Source organism: Balaenoptera borealis (assembly GCF_965194805.1).
Source record: "Balaenoptera borealis genome assembly, chromosome: 1".
Classification (NCBI taxonomy): Eukaryota; Metazoa; Chordata; class Mammalia; order Artiodactyla; family Balaenopteridae; genus Balaenoptera; species Balaenoptera borealis.
In genome coordinates, this window is record NC_138860.1 from 165,621,689 (window position 1) to 165,639,501 (window position 17,813).

General features: G+C 40.3%; 1 protein-coding gene across 2 annotated transcripts in view; it reads left to right on the plus strand.

Annotated features, from left to right (window-relative positions):
* The window catches only part of PSMB2 (proteasome 20S subunit beta 2), a 40,992-nt gene extending 25,543 nt beyond the window's left edge, over positions 1–15,449 (plus strand). Inside the window, exons 4-6 of one of the 2 annotated variants that reach the window (XM_082363654.1) lie at positions 11,182–11,344; positions 12,858–12,907; positions 15,215–15,449. In XM_082363654.1, coding sequence (XP_082219780.1) covers positions 11,182–11,344; positions 12,858–12,907; positions 15,215–15,322 — 321 coding nt within the window. In that variant the 3' untranslated portion in view covers positions 15,323–15,449. The remainder of the gene's footprint in view (positions 1–11,181; positions 11,345–12,857; positions 12,908–15,214) is intronic. The other variant, XM_082363655.1, reaches the window with a different exon arrangement.
* Positions 15,450–17,813: the final 2,364 nt, after the last annotated feature.

Genomic DNA, 17,813 nt, shown 5'->3' on the forward strand with positions numbered 1-17,813 from the left:
TCTCTCTTGTATCTCTGCCTTTGCCTACTCCACCACTTTGCTGGTCATTCTCCCCTGAATGTACTTCCACGTCTCCGAAGGCTAACTCTTAATTGCTGGTTAAAACTCAATTCATCATTTTCCAGGGAAACTGTATTTCTCCACATATGTTCGTCACTCATGAGAGCTTCTTTGTGCTCTCATGGCAACCTACAAATACCTGTGCCATAGTGTCCTGTTGTAATTGTTTCCTTTATTGTCTTCCACATGTGAACTTAGGAATGTGTGTTTGTATAAATAAAACCTCCCAACTGGCTGACTCTTCATTCAGTCTCATGATTTCAGCTATACATTATTTTTTCTTTCCAGCTACTTCTGAACAGCTCAACTTAAGCCTCATTGGGTCTCAGTTGAGTTTTTTACATTGCTCCTCCACCTTTCCCTTTATTGAGCATTCTCTTAACTCCTCTTTTTCCCTCATCTTCTATTCTACTATTCATTAACTCCTATCTATTCTACTTTCTAAATATTGATATATCTTATATTCCATATCTCCCCCTCCATTCCTACTGCTTCTGCAATGTTCTAACACATGAAAAAGACTTGTATTGTCATGGGAATGGGAGCAGTTTTCACTGGTTTCTCCATGGTTTCCCTACTGATGTTTATATTCTTTTTTTTTTTTTTGGCTGAGCCACATGGCTTGCAGGATCTCAGTTCCCCGACCAGGATTGGACCCGGGCCACAGTAGTGAAAGCCCAGAATCCTAATCACTAGGCCAGCAGGGAACTCCCCTGAAGTTCATATTCTTTAGTCTAGGAAGCCAGTGACAGTATCGTTTCAATTCCTGTTATCCCACTTCCTCTCTGCTTCCTACTGAAATCACCTAATTCACTAAGTATACATGTCCCGTATTCACCAGTACCCAAATATTCCATGTTCCTCCATGTTTCTTTTTTTTTTTTTTTTTTTTTTTTTAAATCAACTCCCTACCACTGTGGTTCTGTTGTCATTCCTGAGTTTGTGGCACATGGTTAGTACTTTTTTTTTTTTTTTTTTTTTTTTTATAGCTACTTTATTTATTTATTTATTTTTGGCTGTGTTGGGTCTTCAGTTCGTGCGAGGGCTTTCTCTAGTTGCGGCAAGCGGGGGCCACTCTTCATCGCGGTGCGGGGACCGCTCTTCATCGCGGTGCGCGGGCCTTTCACTATCGCGGCCCCTCCCGTTGCGGGGCACAGGCTCCAGATGCGCAGGCTCAGTAGTTGTGGCTCACGGGCCCAGCTGCTCCATGGCATGTGGGATCTTCCCAGACCAGGGCTCGAACCCGTGTCCCCTGCATTAGCAGGCAGATTCTCAACCACTGCGCCACCAGGGAAGCCCTCCTCCATGTTTCTTTACCTTCACATGTGCTGTTTCCTCCATCTGAAATCTTTCCTACTCCAGTCTACCTTCTCAGCTCCTTCCAGATCCAGGTTTCCATCTTTATCACCTGGCACAATGCTTCTCACATAGTAAATGCTCAATAACATTTATTGTATTTATAATGTATTCACATTCCACATGCAAAAGTGAAGTTGGTTGGGGCATTCACTCATTTCATAATTATCCTGTGCAGTCTCGGAGAACTCTTGCAGGATTTGGTTGAGACCTTTTGTAAACTCTATGTTTTTGCTTAAGGCATAGTCACCACTGTTATTAGAAAAAGAGATTGATGGGTTTGCTTAAAAAGGACTCTGTCAGAGAGGATTAAAATCAAGGTGCAAATGTTTCTGTATTGCTTAGGCATTAGGGATAAGTAGTTCTTCCCCGGCCCAGCCCTATCCCCATCCATAGAACCATAATCTCTTAGAGCTGGGAAAAGTACTTGGTCACAAGGACAGTTGGAAGCTGCTGAAATCTTTTAGATTTTTTAAAAGTGTTTGAAATAGTGAACACTGAAATTCCAGTATAGGTACAAAGTCTTCCTTTAATTAAAATGGCAAAATTGACATTGAAATTTTAAAGTTATACCACCAAACCCAGCCAAAGCAGATAGCTAATAAATTCCATTGGTTATTGGACACAAGCTCCTGATTGAGAGTTCAGAGCACCAGTGTAAGAAAATAACAGTGGATCCATTTTATTTATTAACAGAGTTGAAAAATTGGGCATTGGCAAAGCAGTTAAGGTGTTGGCATCTATTTATATTTATTTAGTACCTACTACATATCTTGCATAGTTGTAGGCCCTTTAGAGGAGTCATAATGGTCTGACATTAAACGGTCTGCCCATTAAATGGTCTGCCCTTTTAAAACTTAAAATATTATTGGTCATATAAGATGTAATACATGAAATAGAGGACAATAGATGCTGGTATGTGAAATAGTACATTCTGAACTATTTGAGTGTGAAACTGACATTTACATATTGAATCATATTTTCACACTAATTTCCATTTTGTGGAGGCAGCATCGTTTCCTAGAAAAGCACACAAGTCTTGGGATCAGAAAGCCTGAATTCTGGTCCTGACTCTAATTAGCCCTGTGGTTTATGGTAAGTCACTGTCCCCTCTTTGAACCCGAGTCCCCACATTTGTGAGAGGGACATTGGATAAACGAGATGAGCTCTTAGATCCCTTCTAACTCTGTAAACTGCATTTTTATGAAATATTCTCGGTGCCAAAGGTGGAATTTTAGGCAGCTTTGGCAATCGGCTGGACTAAATGAAATAGCAGGCACTGTTTCCTTCAAAGCCCAGTCTCTGTTTAGAAGTCTGTTTATTGAAACACTGTCATCATTAGCTAAATCCTTTGTCCCGTTGGTGGTTCTGCCTCTCCTACCAAATTCCCGACCCACAAGGAATGGGATTATGCTTCACACGCTTAATGTTCCAAGGTGTGCAGCACATTGCAAAAGAAACTGCATCGTTCTCCAAGGCACCTCACTCATAGCGACGTCGTCCTGTTCAATTAGAGGTGGCAGAGGCTGGCCTGGCTCCAAAGGAAGACTGTCAATTCCTCTCCTTTTCTGTGTCCACGCTCGGCAGGATGCTTCCTCACGCCCACCTCTCTCCCCCTTGCTGTGACTTCGGCTTCCGCCAGATGTCACACCGCTGCTTGTCACCGCCCAGACTCTCTTCACTGATTTTGTTGTTTCAGTGTATTTATCACAACTGTTCTCTTGAGCTGTAAAATTTATGGAATTTCACACTCTTCTTAATCACTACAGTGTTTCTTTTTCATGAGAGAGGGAATATACAAGGAGTTGTATGCACAAGAGTTATAGGGAAGGAAATGCTGCATCAAACTGAAGGAAAGTTTGCATGTGTGTGCCGTGTACACCCCCCACTCCCAAATGTACAAGGGAACTGAGCTCAGATGTACAAAGTGAAACTGAACTCAGTTCTGCAGGGCTCAGAGGTACTTAGGAAGTCCATTTCAATCCCAGGGAGAGGGACATAAGAGATGTGCTTATTGGCTAATTTCCCTGGCTTAAATTGTATTCCTTTTAGCAACCAAAAAAAGGTGGATAATTTATTGGCACTCTGTGGTAGTACATCTCCTTCTTCTTCTTCGTTTTTTTGAGCCTTGCCTCGCGGCTTGTGGGATCTTAGTTTCCCCGACCAGAGATTGAACCCGAACCCAGTCCCTTGACAGTGAAAGCTTGGAGTCCTAACCACTGGACCGCCAGGGAATTCCCTGGTACATCTTCTTGATCTTATTATTATCTAATCAGATCTGTTAATAATGCGGTCAGATCCTAAAAATGATGGTGGTGGTGGTGGTGATGATGGTGTTATTACTATGTAACAGGCATTTCATTGAGCAGTTTACATTTATTTATTTAAACCTTGCCATAACCCTGTAATGATGGATACTCTTATTATCCCTGTTGTATAGATGAGGAAATCTCAAAATGACTTAAAGCTCTTCACTTTAAAAATAAGCTTACCTCATGTATTTTTTTAAGGGAGGAAGAGATACCAATTTATCTAGGTTTTTTTCTTTTTCTTCTTCTTTCCCTACTTGTAAAAAGAGGCAAAATTTTGGTGGTATTTTATTTTAGAAACTAAAGTTCATTTTGAGTTCCCAGGATGGTTCATTCAAATTTTTTTCTTTGTGTGTCAGTTAGATACAACTTTAAAACTAAGCACGTTGGCATTTGTGCTGCAAACCATTGATGGTGATCCTCATGGCCATTGGACAGAGAGTGTCTCAGCTAAATGTTTAAATTCATTTATTGGTCACTCGGATGTTTAGGTTAGTTCAGAATTATGTATAGATACTGTTCCTCTCCTTGGAGACCTCATAACTTTGCTTTATTACTTAGACTTACTATCTAAATAATTAGAATAGTGGAGACAACCAAAGACAGATTATATCATGCACAGGATAAGGATTACTTCGTAAAAGATACAAGATTCCTGGCAATTTTATCATGATTGATTAGTGTTCGCATTCCTTCAGGTTAATTGGCAAATTCTCATGTTGTACTGATCATGGGAAAGAAGGGAACTGATGAAAAAGTATCTAGAAAGTGAGGCTTAGCACTCAGGATGGACATATCTGTAAGGGTGGAAATAGTATGAAAGTACTTAATAAGTGGTAATTTGCTCTCCAAATCTGGATGTAGGATTTGTTGTTTTTGTTTTTTCAGGCTTCCAGGAAACTGTCTCTGTGCCTGTGTCAATTTCAAGATAGGTTAGGGTGGGTGTACTGTGAAGTAGATATGCTCTAAGTGTCAGTGCTTATGAATGTTTGTGACAATGAATACCTTCACCTTAGGGCTCCTTCCAAGAGTCCAGGAAGGAGAGAGGAGGAAACTGTCATGCATTTCTACCATGTGTCAGGCAGTGTGCTGGGCACTTTTTATAAACATCCCACCATATCCCTTTAGGAAGATGTATATGAGGTGTTTATTTATTTTCCTTTAAAATTTTATTTATTTTCCTTTAAAAATTAAAAAAAATTATTGACGTATAGTTGATTTATAATGTTTCAGGTGTACAGCAAAGTGATTCAGATTATATATATATATACTTTTTCAGATTCTTTTCCATTATAGGTTATTAAAAGATACTGAATGTAGTTTCATGTGCTATACAGTAGATCCTTATATGTCTGTATCTGTTCATCCCAAATTCCAAATATATCCCCCCCTTCCCTTGTGGTAACTGTAAGCTTGTTTTCTGTGTCTGAGTCTGTTTCTGTTTTGTAAATAAGTTCATTTGTATCATTTTTTTAGATTCCACATATATGTGATAGCATATGATATTTGTCTTTTTCTGTCTGACTGACTTCACTTAGTATGATAATCTCTGGGTCCATCCATGTTGCTGCAGATGGCATTATTTCATTCTTTTTTATGACTGATTAATAATTAATTGTGTGTGTGTATGTGTGTGTATGTGTGTGTGTGTGTATATACACACACACACACACACACACACACACACACACACCCCACATCTTCTTTATCCATTCATCTGTTGATAGACATTTAGGTTGCTTCCATATCTTGGCTATTGTAAATAGTCCTGCTGTGTACATTGGGGTGCATGTATCTTTTCAAGTTAGAGTTTTCTTTGAATATATGCCCAAGAGTGGGATTGCTGGATCGTATGGCAACTCTATTTTTAGTTTTTTAAGGAACCTCCATACTGTTCTCCATAACTGCACCAATTTACATTCCCACCAACAGTGTAGGACGGTTCCCTTTTCTTCACACCCTCTCCAGCATTTGTTATTTGTAGATTTTAAAATTATGGCCATTCTGATGGGTGTGAGGTGGTACCTCATTGTAGTTTTGATTTGCATTTCTCTAATAATTAGCAGTGTTGAGCATCTTTTCATGTGCTTTTTGGCCATCAGTATGTCTTTTTTTTAATTATTATTAATTAATTAATTTATTTTTGGCTGTGTTGGGTCTTCGTTTCTGTGCGAGGGCTTTCTCTAATTGTGGCAAGTGGGGGCCACTCTTCATCGCGGCACGCGGGCCTCTCACTATCGCGGCCTCTCTTGCTGCGGAGCACAGGCTCCAGATGCGCAGGCTCAGTAGTTGTCGCTCACGGGCCTAGTTGCTCCGTGGCATGTGGGATCTTCCCAGACCAGGGCTCGAACCCGTGTCCCCTGCATTAGCAGGCAGATTCTCAACCACTGTGCCACCCGGGAAGCCCCCATCAGTATGTCTTTGAAGAAATGTCTTTTTAGGTCTTCTGCCCATTTTTTGTTGAGTTGTATGAGCTGTTTGTATATTTTGGAAATTAATCCCTTATTGGTTGCATCTTCTGCAAATATTTTCTCCCATTCCATAGGCTATCTTTTCATTTTGTTTATGGTTTCCTTTGCTGTGCAAAAGCTTTTAAGTTTAGGTCCCATTTGTTTATTTTAGTTTTTGTTTCCATTATTATAGGAGATGGATCCAAAAAGATATTGCTGCAATATGTCAGTGTCCTGCCTATGTTTTCCTCTAGGAGTTTTATAGTATCCAGTCTTACATTTAGGTCTGTAATCCATTTTGAGTTTATTTTTGTGTATGGTGTTAGAGAATGTTCTGATTTCATTCTTTTACATGTAGCTGTCCAGTTTTCCCAGCACCACTTTTTGAAGAGGCTGTCTTTTCTCCATTGTGCCTCCTTTGTCATAGATTAATTGACTTTTAGTGCATGGGTTTATTTCTGGGCTTTCTATTCTGTTCCATTAATCTGTGTGTCTGTTCTTGTGCGAGTACCATACTGTTTTGATAACTGTAGCTTTGTAGTATAGTCTGAAGTCAGGGAGCATGATTCCTCCAGCTCTGTTCTTCTTTTTCAAGATTGTTTTGGCTATTTGGTGTATATTTGACTATATGAGGAATTTATCTTATATCTCAGTGCTAGGAGTGGATGGGCTTCTCTTGAGTGCTTGCCCTGTTTATTTCATGGACATTGTGAACTTCATAGGTGATTGTGTTTCCCTAGTAATTATTTTAGCATTTACTGAGGCTTTACTATGTTTTGGGTACTATGCTTGTTTATATGCATTATCTCTTTGAGTCTTCAGTGCAGCCTTTTTGTAGTAGGTATTATCCCATGTTTTCAATGAAAACATTTTCAGAGAGGTTAGGTTACTAACTTTTCTAAACCTACATGTCTGGTAATAGAGCTGGATTTCAAACTCAGGTCTAACTGTAATGTAGCCCAGCTGTTTCTTCCTGAGATATTTATTTAAGCTACTGTTCTCCTCTTCATTTAATTCTAAATGCCTGTAGCATAATTTTTTTATTTACTTAGCAACCTATGTCTAAAGAAAAGTAGAAAGAGAAGGACCTAGGAGCCTAGAAAAAGGCAGCAATATTATGTGCAATCATAGGATACTGGCAGTCAACTTAAACTTCAACCAGTTCTCAGAAGTAGGACCTATCACTTTCTGACATTTGTTTAGTGATTTTCTTAATCTTTCTTCTTGTGATATTAGGTATTAGCCACATATGTATTAAAACATATATAATGCCTTCTGGTATTATTATTATTCACTCAGCAAATATTTACTGAACGTATACTATATGCTTATACATCATTGAACAAGCCAGACACAATCCTGCCTTCATGGAGTTTATAATTGGTATAAATATTTGAATATGTGGATTGTGTCTTACACATACTATGTGTTTCCCTAAACACACCACAGTCACACATGTATATGCTGTAAGAGTTTCACAAAATCGAGTGGCTTGGAATTTGTCTTATTCTAGGAAAACACTATTGCATCAAGAATATGAGGAAATGTAACAGTCAAGAAACCCATTACTATGGCTTTGTCACTTTGAATGTCATGATTCTTAGAGGAGTAAGAGAGTGGCAGTATAGGAGACTTTATTTGAAATTAAAAAAAAAAAGTGTGAGCCAGAGATCTTTGATGGAGCATTGTCAAAAGAATTTCAGAAACTGCAAGTTGTTACACAGATGTATTGATTTAATTAGTCTAGATAACATCATTTATTTATGCTTAAGCATCTCACACATGCAAAAGTTGGTGATTCGAAGTCACACAATAATTTATGAGTTATCTTCTATACCACGTGTTATAGCTTCTGAATACCAACTTTGATGTGTGTGTGTGTCAGATGCTTAAGCATAAATAAATGATATTATATAGACCAGATAAGCAATACAGTTTGCTTCTGAAATTCCGTTGACATCTTCATGTAAAAATTTTTTGGTGGTGGCTTTTAAAGATCACATTAATTGTTTTAAACACAGTTTAAGTGTGGGCAAGAGCCTCACTGGAGACAGAGCATATGTAGGTTCTGCTGGTTAGCTCTCTAGTTATCTGGGTGGATCCTTAACATACCGTTGCAACTTGATAAAATTGTTTTGGTTAGCTGTAAAAGGAGTATTCTCCAGTGAATGGAGAAGAGTAGAGTTATCCTCTTAGCAAAAAGATGAACTTACTTTGTGATAGGTAAGAAACTATATTATTAAACCTCTTGGGGAAGGAAACCAGTTAGAATCTCCTTGCTATATATTTCTCTCTCTGTTTTGCTATTCGAATTTTAACTATAAGAACACTACAGTATTCTTTGTCTGCCTGATTTTGCATTACTGTTCTCACAGTTTAAAAAAATATATATTATATATTTTTTATTTTTAGGTAATTCAGACAGTTTTGTTGTTGTTGTTTAAAGTGGTAAGCTATCAAAAGGAGACTGGGGTGTAGCTAATATACTAAGAATTTAGGTAGCATTTTTTTCTTCCAGAGTTTGGGATGCCTCACCTCTATTATTTTTTTCTCACCATATTTCCTAGAAGACAGAAAGGGGAAGGATTAATTAACTCAGTTTTACACATAAGGAAACATATGCTTATAGGGGTTAAGTGTCTTGCCTAAGGTCAGACTTACTAAGAATGTCGTCACAGAATGTGGCAGAGAATTCCAGAGCCTGGCAAAGTGTAGCACGCTACTTACTGGGAAATGTGATAGGCAGATTATTTTCTCTAAAGACTTGACTATTGCTGGTCAATTCTTAACTCCTGAGACTATTCACCATCTTATCCCCAAGGCAGAAACTTGTTTGCAGGTTAGGGCTACTCTGTAGTCTAAGGGAAATATTACTTAGCACAGCTGGCTTGGAATTCCAAGTAAGTATATGATATTTTCATGTGTTCTTCTAACATGAGTTAGAATGTTTCTTCAGGCTGCCAAGTGCCCATGTTAATCAGTGTTCAAAGAATACAAAGCATCACTTTTAAGACCATTAGCTGTTATTACTTTATGCCCCATAATAGGATGCATAAATATATTTGATTTCATTTAATGTGCATTTAATCGAATATATAAGTTTAGGGACGGGCATATAACCATGGGCAAGGCCTGCTCACTAGCCACTGTGGCAAATGCAAGAGGAAAAACACACTTTGCAGAGAAAAAGGAATTCATTTTACATGGGAGTCTCACCACTGATGCCTGGGAGCATAGACAGGCCGTGGTAAATGGCCCACCTGGTATAGAAAAAGAATCATCCATTTGGAGATGAAGAGCAAGGCAGGCTTAGTTAAGGTTCTCTGTAGAAACTTGCATTTTTAGACTTGCAGGTAATACAGAGAAAGGATACCTATAAATAGGTTATTATAAGTACTGTTTATTTATCTTACAGATAAAAATTACTTCTTAGTTACCTTAGCAGAGCCTTATTGTATTAGAAAAATATTAGCATTTCACCTAAATCTACAGTTCTTCTAGAGTTACAACATTTCTTTGTATTTATGAACTTCCATTATTACTGTCTGCATTAAAAGTTTAGTGATTTGGGAATTCCCTGGCGGTCCAGTGGTTAGGACTTCGAGCTTTCACCACCTGGGGTGTGGGTTCGATCCCTGGTCGGGGAACTAAGATCCTGCAAGCTGTGTGACACAGCCAAAAAAAAAGTTTAGTGATTTGACTTAAATATTTGAGACTTTCTACCCTTCCCTACTGCAAGACTTGTTTTTTTCTTTTTTTTTTTTTTAATCTTTTCATTTTTTATAGTTGATACACAATATTATGTTAGTTCCAGGTATATAGCAAAATGATTCAGTTTTATATATACTTTTTTTTCAGATTATTTTCCATTATAGGTTATTACAAGATTTTGAATATAGTTCCCTATGCTATACAGTAAATCCTTGTTGCTTATCTATTTTATGTGTAGTAGTTTGTTAATCCCGTACTCCTAATGTATACCCCGGCTTCCTTTCCCCTTTGGTAACCATAAGTTTATTTTCTATGTCTGTGAGTTAGTTTCTGTTTTGTGTACAGATTCACTTGTATTATTTTTTAGATTCCACATACAAGTGATATCATATAATATTTATCTTTCTCTGACTTACTTCACTAAGTATAATATTATCTAGGTCCATCCATGTTGCTGCAAATGGCGATAATTCAGTCTTTTTTATGGCTGAGTAATAGTCCATTGTATATATGTACCACATCTTCTTAAGCCAATCGTCTGTTGATGGGTATTTGGGTTGTTTCCATGACTTGGCTATTGTAAATAGTGCTGCTATGAACATTGGGGTGCATGTATTGAATTAAGAGTTTTGTCTTTTCTGGACATATACCCAGGTGTGGAATAGCTGGATCATATGGTAGCTCTGTTTTTAGTTTTTAAAGGAACTTCCATATTATTTTCCATAGTGGCTGCACCAATTTACATTCCCACCAACAGTGCTGGAGGGTTCCCTTTCCTTCACACCCTCTCCAGCATTTATTAATTGTAGCCCAAGACTTGTTTCTTAATAGTGAGGCATACAGTTTACCATTTGAGATTTTGGTCCAGTTGTCCAGACTGAGCCTTCTTATTTTGGATGATGTGGTCGGAGCTGCAGCTTTCTTTAGCCTGTGGCCTGACACTCTCAGAATTGTGTGTGTTGGTTTCAGCTATTAGGAACAATGCAAGAACACCCATGCTTTGCCTTTGAAATGCTTTTGTAACAGGTTTTGGTCCATGGGCTTTAAGAAGCAGCTTTTTCACATACCTTAAAGTGCTCCAAATGCTCTTCTGTTCAGAGAAAATAAGCTGACCTCCCTTTACCTCTGACCACACTCTGGGTCCTTTAGATTTGTCTGAATCTTTACTTTCATCATGATTTACTCAGCTGCTGCTATTTTCTTATTTATCAAGAGTTGGAACGTTCCTATTTCCATGAGGAGAGGTGTTGGTGTTATTGCTTTGACCATCACTTTGCAGTGTCTTTCCTTTGCAGACCCCATATCATGTCAACCTCCTCCTGGCTGGCTATGATGAGCATGAGGGTCCAGCGCTCTACTACATGGACTACCTGGCAGCCTTGGCAAAAGCCCCTTTTGCAGCCCACGGCTACGGTGCCTTCCTGACTCTCAGTATCCTGGACCGGTATTACACACCAAGTAAGTTTCAGCTCTCTAAGTGTAGGGAGCAGTAGCAGAGCCCTGTCCTCAGCTGCTTCCTGGTTTTGTGCACAACCCCCTGGAGTTGGGTGGCCAGGCTTGAATAGAGGATGGATCCTAAGAAGCACCTGCAGGTGCCCTCTGGAAGCTTTCTCCTGTAGGTCACTAGGGTTATGGAAAAGCTGATCGAAGTCCCTCTTCTGCCAGATAAAACGAGGTATTGCACATGCCCAGAGCTGGGTTTTGTTTTGTTTTAAAGGGGGGTTGGAGTAAAACTATAATTCTTCAGTTACAAAAGTTCAGTTTTTTCACTCATTTTGCCCTAGTTAGGTGCTCATTAGCTTCTCAGGTGTAAAGAATGAGCAAGTAAACCAAGGGGTTTGTAGGTTTGTTTTGAGCTTGTGGTAATGAACAGGTCTCCAGCATGACAACTGAGTGTTTCTTTTCTTAAATATCAAAGCTTTCTAAGGCCATAGCCTGAGCTGTTCCCTTGGTTCTTATCACCTAATGGCTACCCCCTCCTGTAAGAAAAAGCTGGCTCTCTACTCATCCATGAACCATCAGCTTGGCAAACCTCCAGACACTGGGATGCTTTTGTGTTAAGTTCTATTTTCTGACCCCAATCCTAACCTCAACTTCAGCCACTGTGAGCAGTACGCAGTTGGGATTCTCAGCTTTTACAAGCTATAGATGTAGCACAGATAACCAGTTTTCTCCTTACATTCCATTCGTCCCTGTCAGTATAGTAAGAATCTGGCTTGTTCATTCCTTTTTTGGTGCTGCCCTCTCACTCAACCTCAGCCATGCCAGAGCTCCAGGCCACATCCTAAAAAGAATTAGCCTGGCCTCCTAGTGACTGTTTCTTGATTTGGCATCTGTCAGTAATACAGCTGATTTGCCCACCAAAATAACCACCAACCACCCCTGAAGCCTAACTGCATAATATGTCATCCCAGTTTGCCATGCCTGTGGACAGTTCCTTTGGCTCCTATTTTATGAGAGACTCAGCCCCATCCTATGAATTCTCTTTCCATTGTTAAACTGAGGCCCAGCTGGCAAAGTGAGGCTAAAACACTGGCCCTGTCCTCCCTTTCCCTGATTTGCAGCTGGCTAGGGCAGATGGAGCTGATTTAAGCCCTGGTCTAAAGGGGGGCTGGGGGCGTTGGGAGTTGGGGGATGGGCTATAAAGAAGAGGCAGGCCGCTGGACTTCTCTAGAGGCAAGCCCTGGCCATGGGAGGCAGAATTCCGTCATGCTCTCCCTTCTCTGTAGCAAATCAATTTGCAATGGCTTGTGGCTGCCTGAGCATTGGGTGTGGGGCACCCTCAACTGCATATGGAATAAATTTGTTGCAAGCCAGAAGGCTAGGCATTTTGGGTTTTTTGCCTTTTCTGTTGTGTGGCATTTGTGTGGCATGCTGACCTGAAAAAGTTTAAAACTTAGTCAAAAGTTGCAGCAGAGAGTTGGACTTAATGTCAGCACCTTGAGTGCCTGGCCTCTGTGTTCTCTTTCAGCTATCTCACGTGAGAAGGCAGTGGAGCTTCTTAGGAAATGTCTGGAGGAGGTGAGTAGCTCCCATGGGATCCTGAAAGGAATGTTTTGTCTCTCTGTTTGCCAATATTGTTCCCGTTCCTCAGTTGCATTTTTTCTGATCCTTGCCAGAAGGTATAATAAATATCCACTAACCAGATGTGAAGTTGCTACCAGGGGTAGAGTTTGGTACATAACAAGCTTATTTTTTTGCTCATGGGTCACCTTCTCATCAATGTCAATTTTATAATTTAATTAATTTTCTTTTTGGTTCATCCAGACTAGTGGTTCTCAAATTTTAGCATGTATAAGAATCATCTGGGGAGCTTGTTTCCTAAAAAAGGCAGATTCATGCTTTCCACCCCACTCCCCACCCACTTCTGATTCAGTGGTCCTGGTGTAGATCTTGAGAATATTTTAACCAGCAGTCCCAAGTGATTTTGCTGCAGGTGGTAACTGGGGCCATACTTTAAGAACTATCGTGCTAGATTTTATACCTGCTCTATTTTTGTGCTACCTGGAGTTGTCATAAAGTCTGCTCCCTTGGAGACTTCCCTGGTGGCGCAGTGGTTAAGAATCCGCCTGCCAATGCAGGGAACACGGGTTCGATCCCTGGTCTGGGAAGATCCCACATGCTGTGGAGCAGCTAAGCTCGTGTGCCACAACTGCTGAGCCCGCATGCCACAACTACTGAAGTCCTTGCGCCTAGAGCCCCTGCTCCGCAACGAAGAGTAGCCCCCACTCGCTGCAACTAGAGAAAGCCTGCACGCAGCAACGAAGACCAAACGCAGCCAAAAAAAAAAAAGTCTGCTCCCTTAACAGTACATAAGTTTGGGAGGGAAAGCCTCTGCTGGGAATTCAGGAGGCCATAGGAGGAAACTAAGAGGCTTTGGGCAGTAGGGGAGAGTAGCCCTTAGTTTATGAGGCCAGCAACACAGGCCCTGCCCATTCCAATACTACTCTTAGGAGTCTAAGGCTCTGGGGTATGAATGGAAGATGAGGAGGAAAAGAAAGCAGCTCCTGTAGGCTTTTTAATTCTTTTACTGTTCTTGTAGCCTAAGGATGAACTTGAATTCGTGGTCTAGTGAGAAGAGAGTAGGAGGTTGAGAGCAGGTGGTAGCATTGGACAGTAATGTCAGTTTGCCTCTTACACAAGCCTGTCATTTTCAGTCCATAGTGCCCCTTTTTCCTCTTGTTTGTAAATCCCCTTTCCAAAGCAGAAGCTGAGAATAAACTCATGTGCTTTTCTTATTAACCATTCAGCCAAGAGGCCGTATTAGTCCAGCAGCCCCAAGTGTTGCAAGGGGCTGCCAGGAAGAAGCCACTGGAATATTGAATGCTTTGAGACTTTATTCCCCAAGGATCCTAAATATGATTATTTTATAAACCCACATTTCCTTATTGTCACCTTTTCTTGATCTTGGAGCTTGTTTCTGGACACAGGAGTCATCAGCCAGAGAGGACTGTGGAAATGGAAATGGTTGTTGCTGTTCAGTCCTCATCTGTAAAGGAGATGGGAAACATCAAGAGAGGGAGGGCTTAGGCCTGGAGAGGGGTACATTTCCAGGATATGCCCCTAAGGGAGCACGTGGAGCTTTGTGCCTTCTATCTAGAGATTAAGTGAGGTGTCCAGGAAGAGTCGCCCACAGAAGCAAAGATTTCCTCCAGCTGTGTTTCTCAGTAATCTCCAGCCAGGTTAATGGGGCCGTCTGGTTTTATGCACATAGACCACAGCTCCTTTGGAACAGCCTCTCAAGCAGAGAGTCTCATGAAAGTCCAGAGGTATTTCTTTAATGACAGGTTAGCTTGTATTGGAGGAGACAGAAGCAGGAGTTGTTCCAAGAGTAGTTCTGAGGCCATCCTTCCCACCACCCCCCAGCTATACACACAAACACACACACATCTGGTCCTTATAATGTGGGCGGGTGACTGGAGCAAACTCTTGGGACCTAGGAGTACATGGCTTTGGTCCAAAGCTTATTCCTAGGGCAGTCGCTCCTTGGTTGGCTTGTTACCTTGAGACATTTTAAAAGAGAAGTCTGTGTTTACCAGGCTAATTGGTGGCAAATTGTGAGGAATAGAGCATTAGATTGTCTCATTCTTCATCAGCTGGCTGACCAGAGTCAAGCCCTCAGCTCTTGCTCACTACCTTCCAGTCAGCCTCCACCTGCAGTTGGGGCTTTCCTCAGTGTCCTAGTGCCAACTGCCTCCAATGGGATACCAGCGCCACAAAAGCAGAGATCATTATCTGCTGATATGCCCAGTGCCTAGAACAGAGCCTGGACCACAGTTAGTTCTCAATAAAAATTTGTTGACTGATTTCCTTCATGTTTCTCTGCAGCTCCAGAAACGCTTCATCCTGAACCTGCCAGCCTTCAGTGTTCGAATCATTGACAAGAATGGCATCCACGACCTGGACAACATTTCCTTCCCTAAACAGGGCTCCTAACGTCATGCCCTCCCTCCCACTTGCCAGGGAACTTTTTTTGATGGGCTCCTTTATTTTTTTCTACTCTTTTGACGTGTGCTCTCCATAGATGGTTATTTCAGAATAAAGCTGACTGTGGATAAATTGAGCGCTCTGGGTTGAGTCTCAGTGTACATAACCTCAGGAAGGACGTGGAGGGAGGATTACCTGCATGGGACTTTTTGCCAGGACTGTCTTTCCTCCTGCCCCTTTCCCTTCATTAATGCTCTGATTGTCCTTTAGCAGCTGACAGCTTGCTTGCTAATGTTTCATTCCCTCTAAAGCAGTGGTTCTTTATTGCCTCTAATCTTAAACATTTTTAACTTAATTAATTTGAATAGGTAATACATGTACCTATAGATTGACATATATACACTAATATGTATAAAATAAGTAACTAATAAAAAGCAGGTGGATAGCACAGGGAACTCTGCTTCACTTTGCTGTACAGTAGAAACTAACAACATTGTAAAACAACTATACCCCAATTTAAAAAAAAAAGAAAGAAACATAAATAAAAAGTAAAACTGTAAAACATCTAGAAGAACCCCCCCCCCAAAAAAAGTAATTGTTATTGGGCCATTAAAAAAAATGCAAACAGTACAAAAACAAACAGTAAAAATGTTTCTCCCATCCCTATAATTTAATCGCCATCTTCCCTTCCCAGAGGAAACTTGAGCTACTAATTTCTTATCTAACCTTTAAGAGATATGCTGTTCTTGTATAAAATATACGCATGTACATGTCCCTTTTAAAAAATATTTTTAAATGTTCTGCATATTGCTTTTTTTCATTTAACACTCTGTTGGAGATTGCTTTTATATCAGTACCTAAATAGCTACCTTATTGTTGTTGACAGTTGCATAATATTCCATGAAATTGGTGTACTGTAGGTGGTTAACCAGGTATCTGTTTTACTTCCTAACCTAGCTTTTTGGAAATGAGTAATGTAGATGTTTTTTGATTGGTGCCACTAAAACAGTGGTTCTTAACCAGATGTATGTATGAGTCACCTGGGGAGTTTTCTTTTTTAGTCTACATGATTAGGCTGCATTCACTCCCGGATTCTAACGAACAGGTTTGGGGCCTAGACTAGGAATATTTTTTTAAAGCTTCTAATCTTAGGTGATGATAGAGAACCACCAGATTGAAGCTTTTTTGGAGCAGTGGTCCTCAAACTTTAGCATGCATCCCAGCTTCCTTATAAACACAGCTTGCTGGGTCCTACTCCTGTAGTTTAGGGTGTGGCCTGAGATTTTACATTTCTAATATTTCCAATTGATGCTGATGCTGCTGGTCTGGGAACCATACTGTGAGCACCATTTGGTCTTAAACTAAGGTAAGCCCTACTTTATTCCATTCTGTGCTACTCTTAATACCACATACAATAGGTTTTTGGTTTATCTGAGGCGAAATATATCATCTCTCTAAGATTCTCCGTATAGATCAGCACATTTGTATTAACAGTATTGGATTAATATCAAATTGAATGTCGTACACTTTTTAATACACCAATGGTAAATGATTTATACCATAAGAAGCAAGCTAATCATTGAATAAATGGGCAAAAGAGATGATTCACATGACCACAGCTGGTTCATCATCAAACACCACCATCAGTATGCATAGGTGTGGGCTCTTGGCTAGATTCCTGAATCTCTTTCCGAGGCATCTATTTTAAAGCTCCACAGGTGATTCTTATGCTTGCCCCAGTTGAGTGCCACTACTAAGGCATGAGCAGTCCTGCTTCATGGTTTTCCCATCTGTAGAATGGTCAAAATTGTATGAGGATTCCATGTGCAAATATAAAGCATTTGGAACAGGGCCTGGTATGTGGTAAGTGCTCAGTAAGTACATAATTATTGGTAAACTTGTTATTCTACATCCAAGCCTCACCAGGAATGAAATTGTTCTCTGCCTTTGAATATAAGTGTCCCCAGGGCAGTCTCATAGGCAAGCCCGCCAGCCCACCCTGACTTCCAGTCTGTTTTCTCCAATCCAGATGTCTTTTCTGAACTCAAGATACACTTAATTCTAGGTATCTCACCCTCTAGTCATAGGGACATCAAACTCAGCATGTCTAAATCTGAGCCTTACCATCAGCCCCCAGCTCCCAAGTGCCCAAGCCAGAAACCTAGGCATCATTTATCTTTGATAAGCTTATTTTGCAATAAATTTGGTTTTGCAGAAAAGTTGCAAAGGTAACAGAGTTTTCTTATACCCCTCACCTAGTTTCCCCTGATGTTAACATGTTACATTTGTAAAAACTAAGAAGCCAACATTGGTTGGCACATTAGTATTGATATTAACTAAACTCCAGCCTTTATGCAGATTTCACTGATTTTTCCACTAATGCCTTTTTTCTCTTCTAGGATATGATCCAGGATACTATATTGCATTTAGCTGGGCATCATTTTTGATGCCTTCTTTATCTCCAGCCTTCACATAGTCACCAAGTTCTGGCAGTTTTACT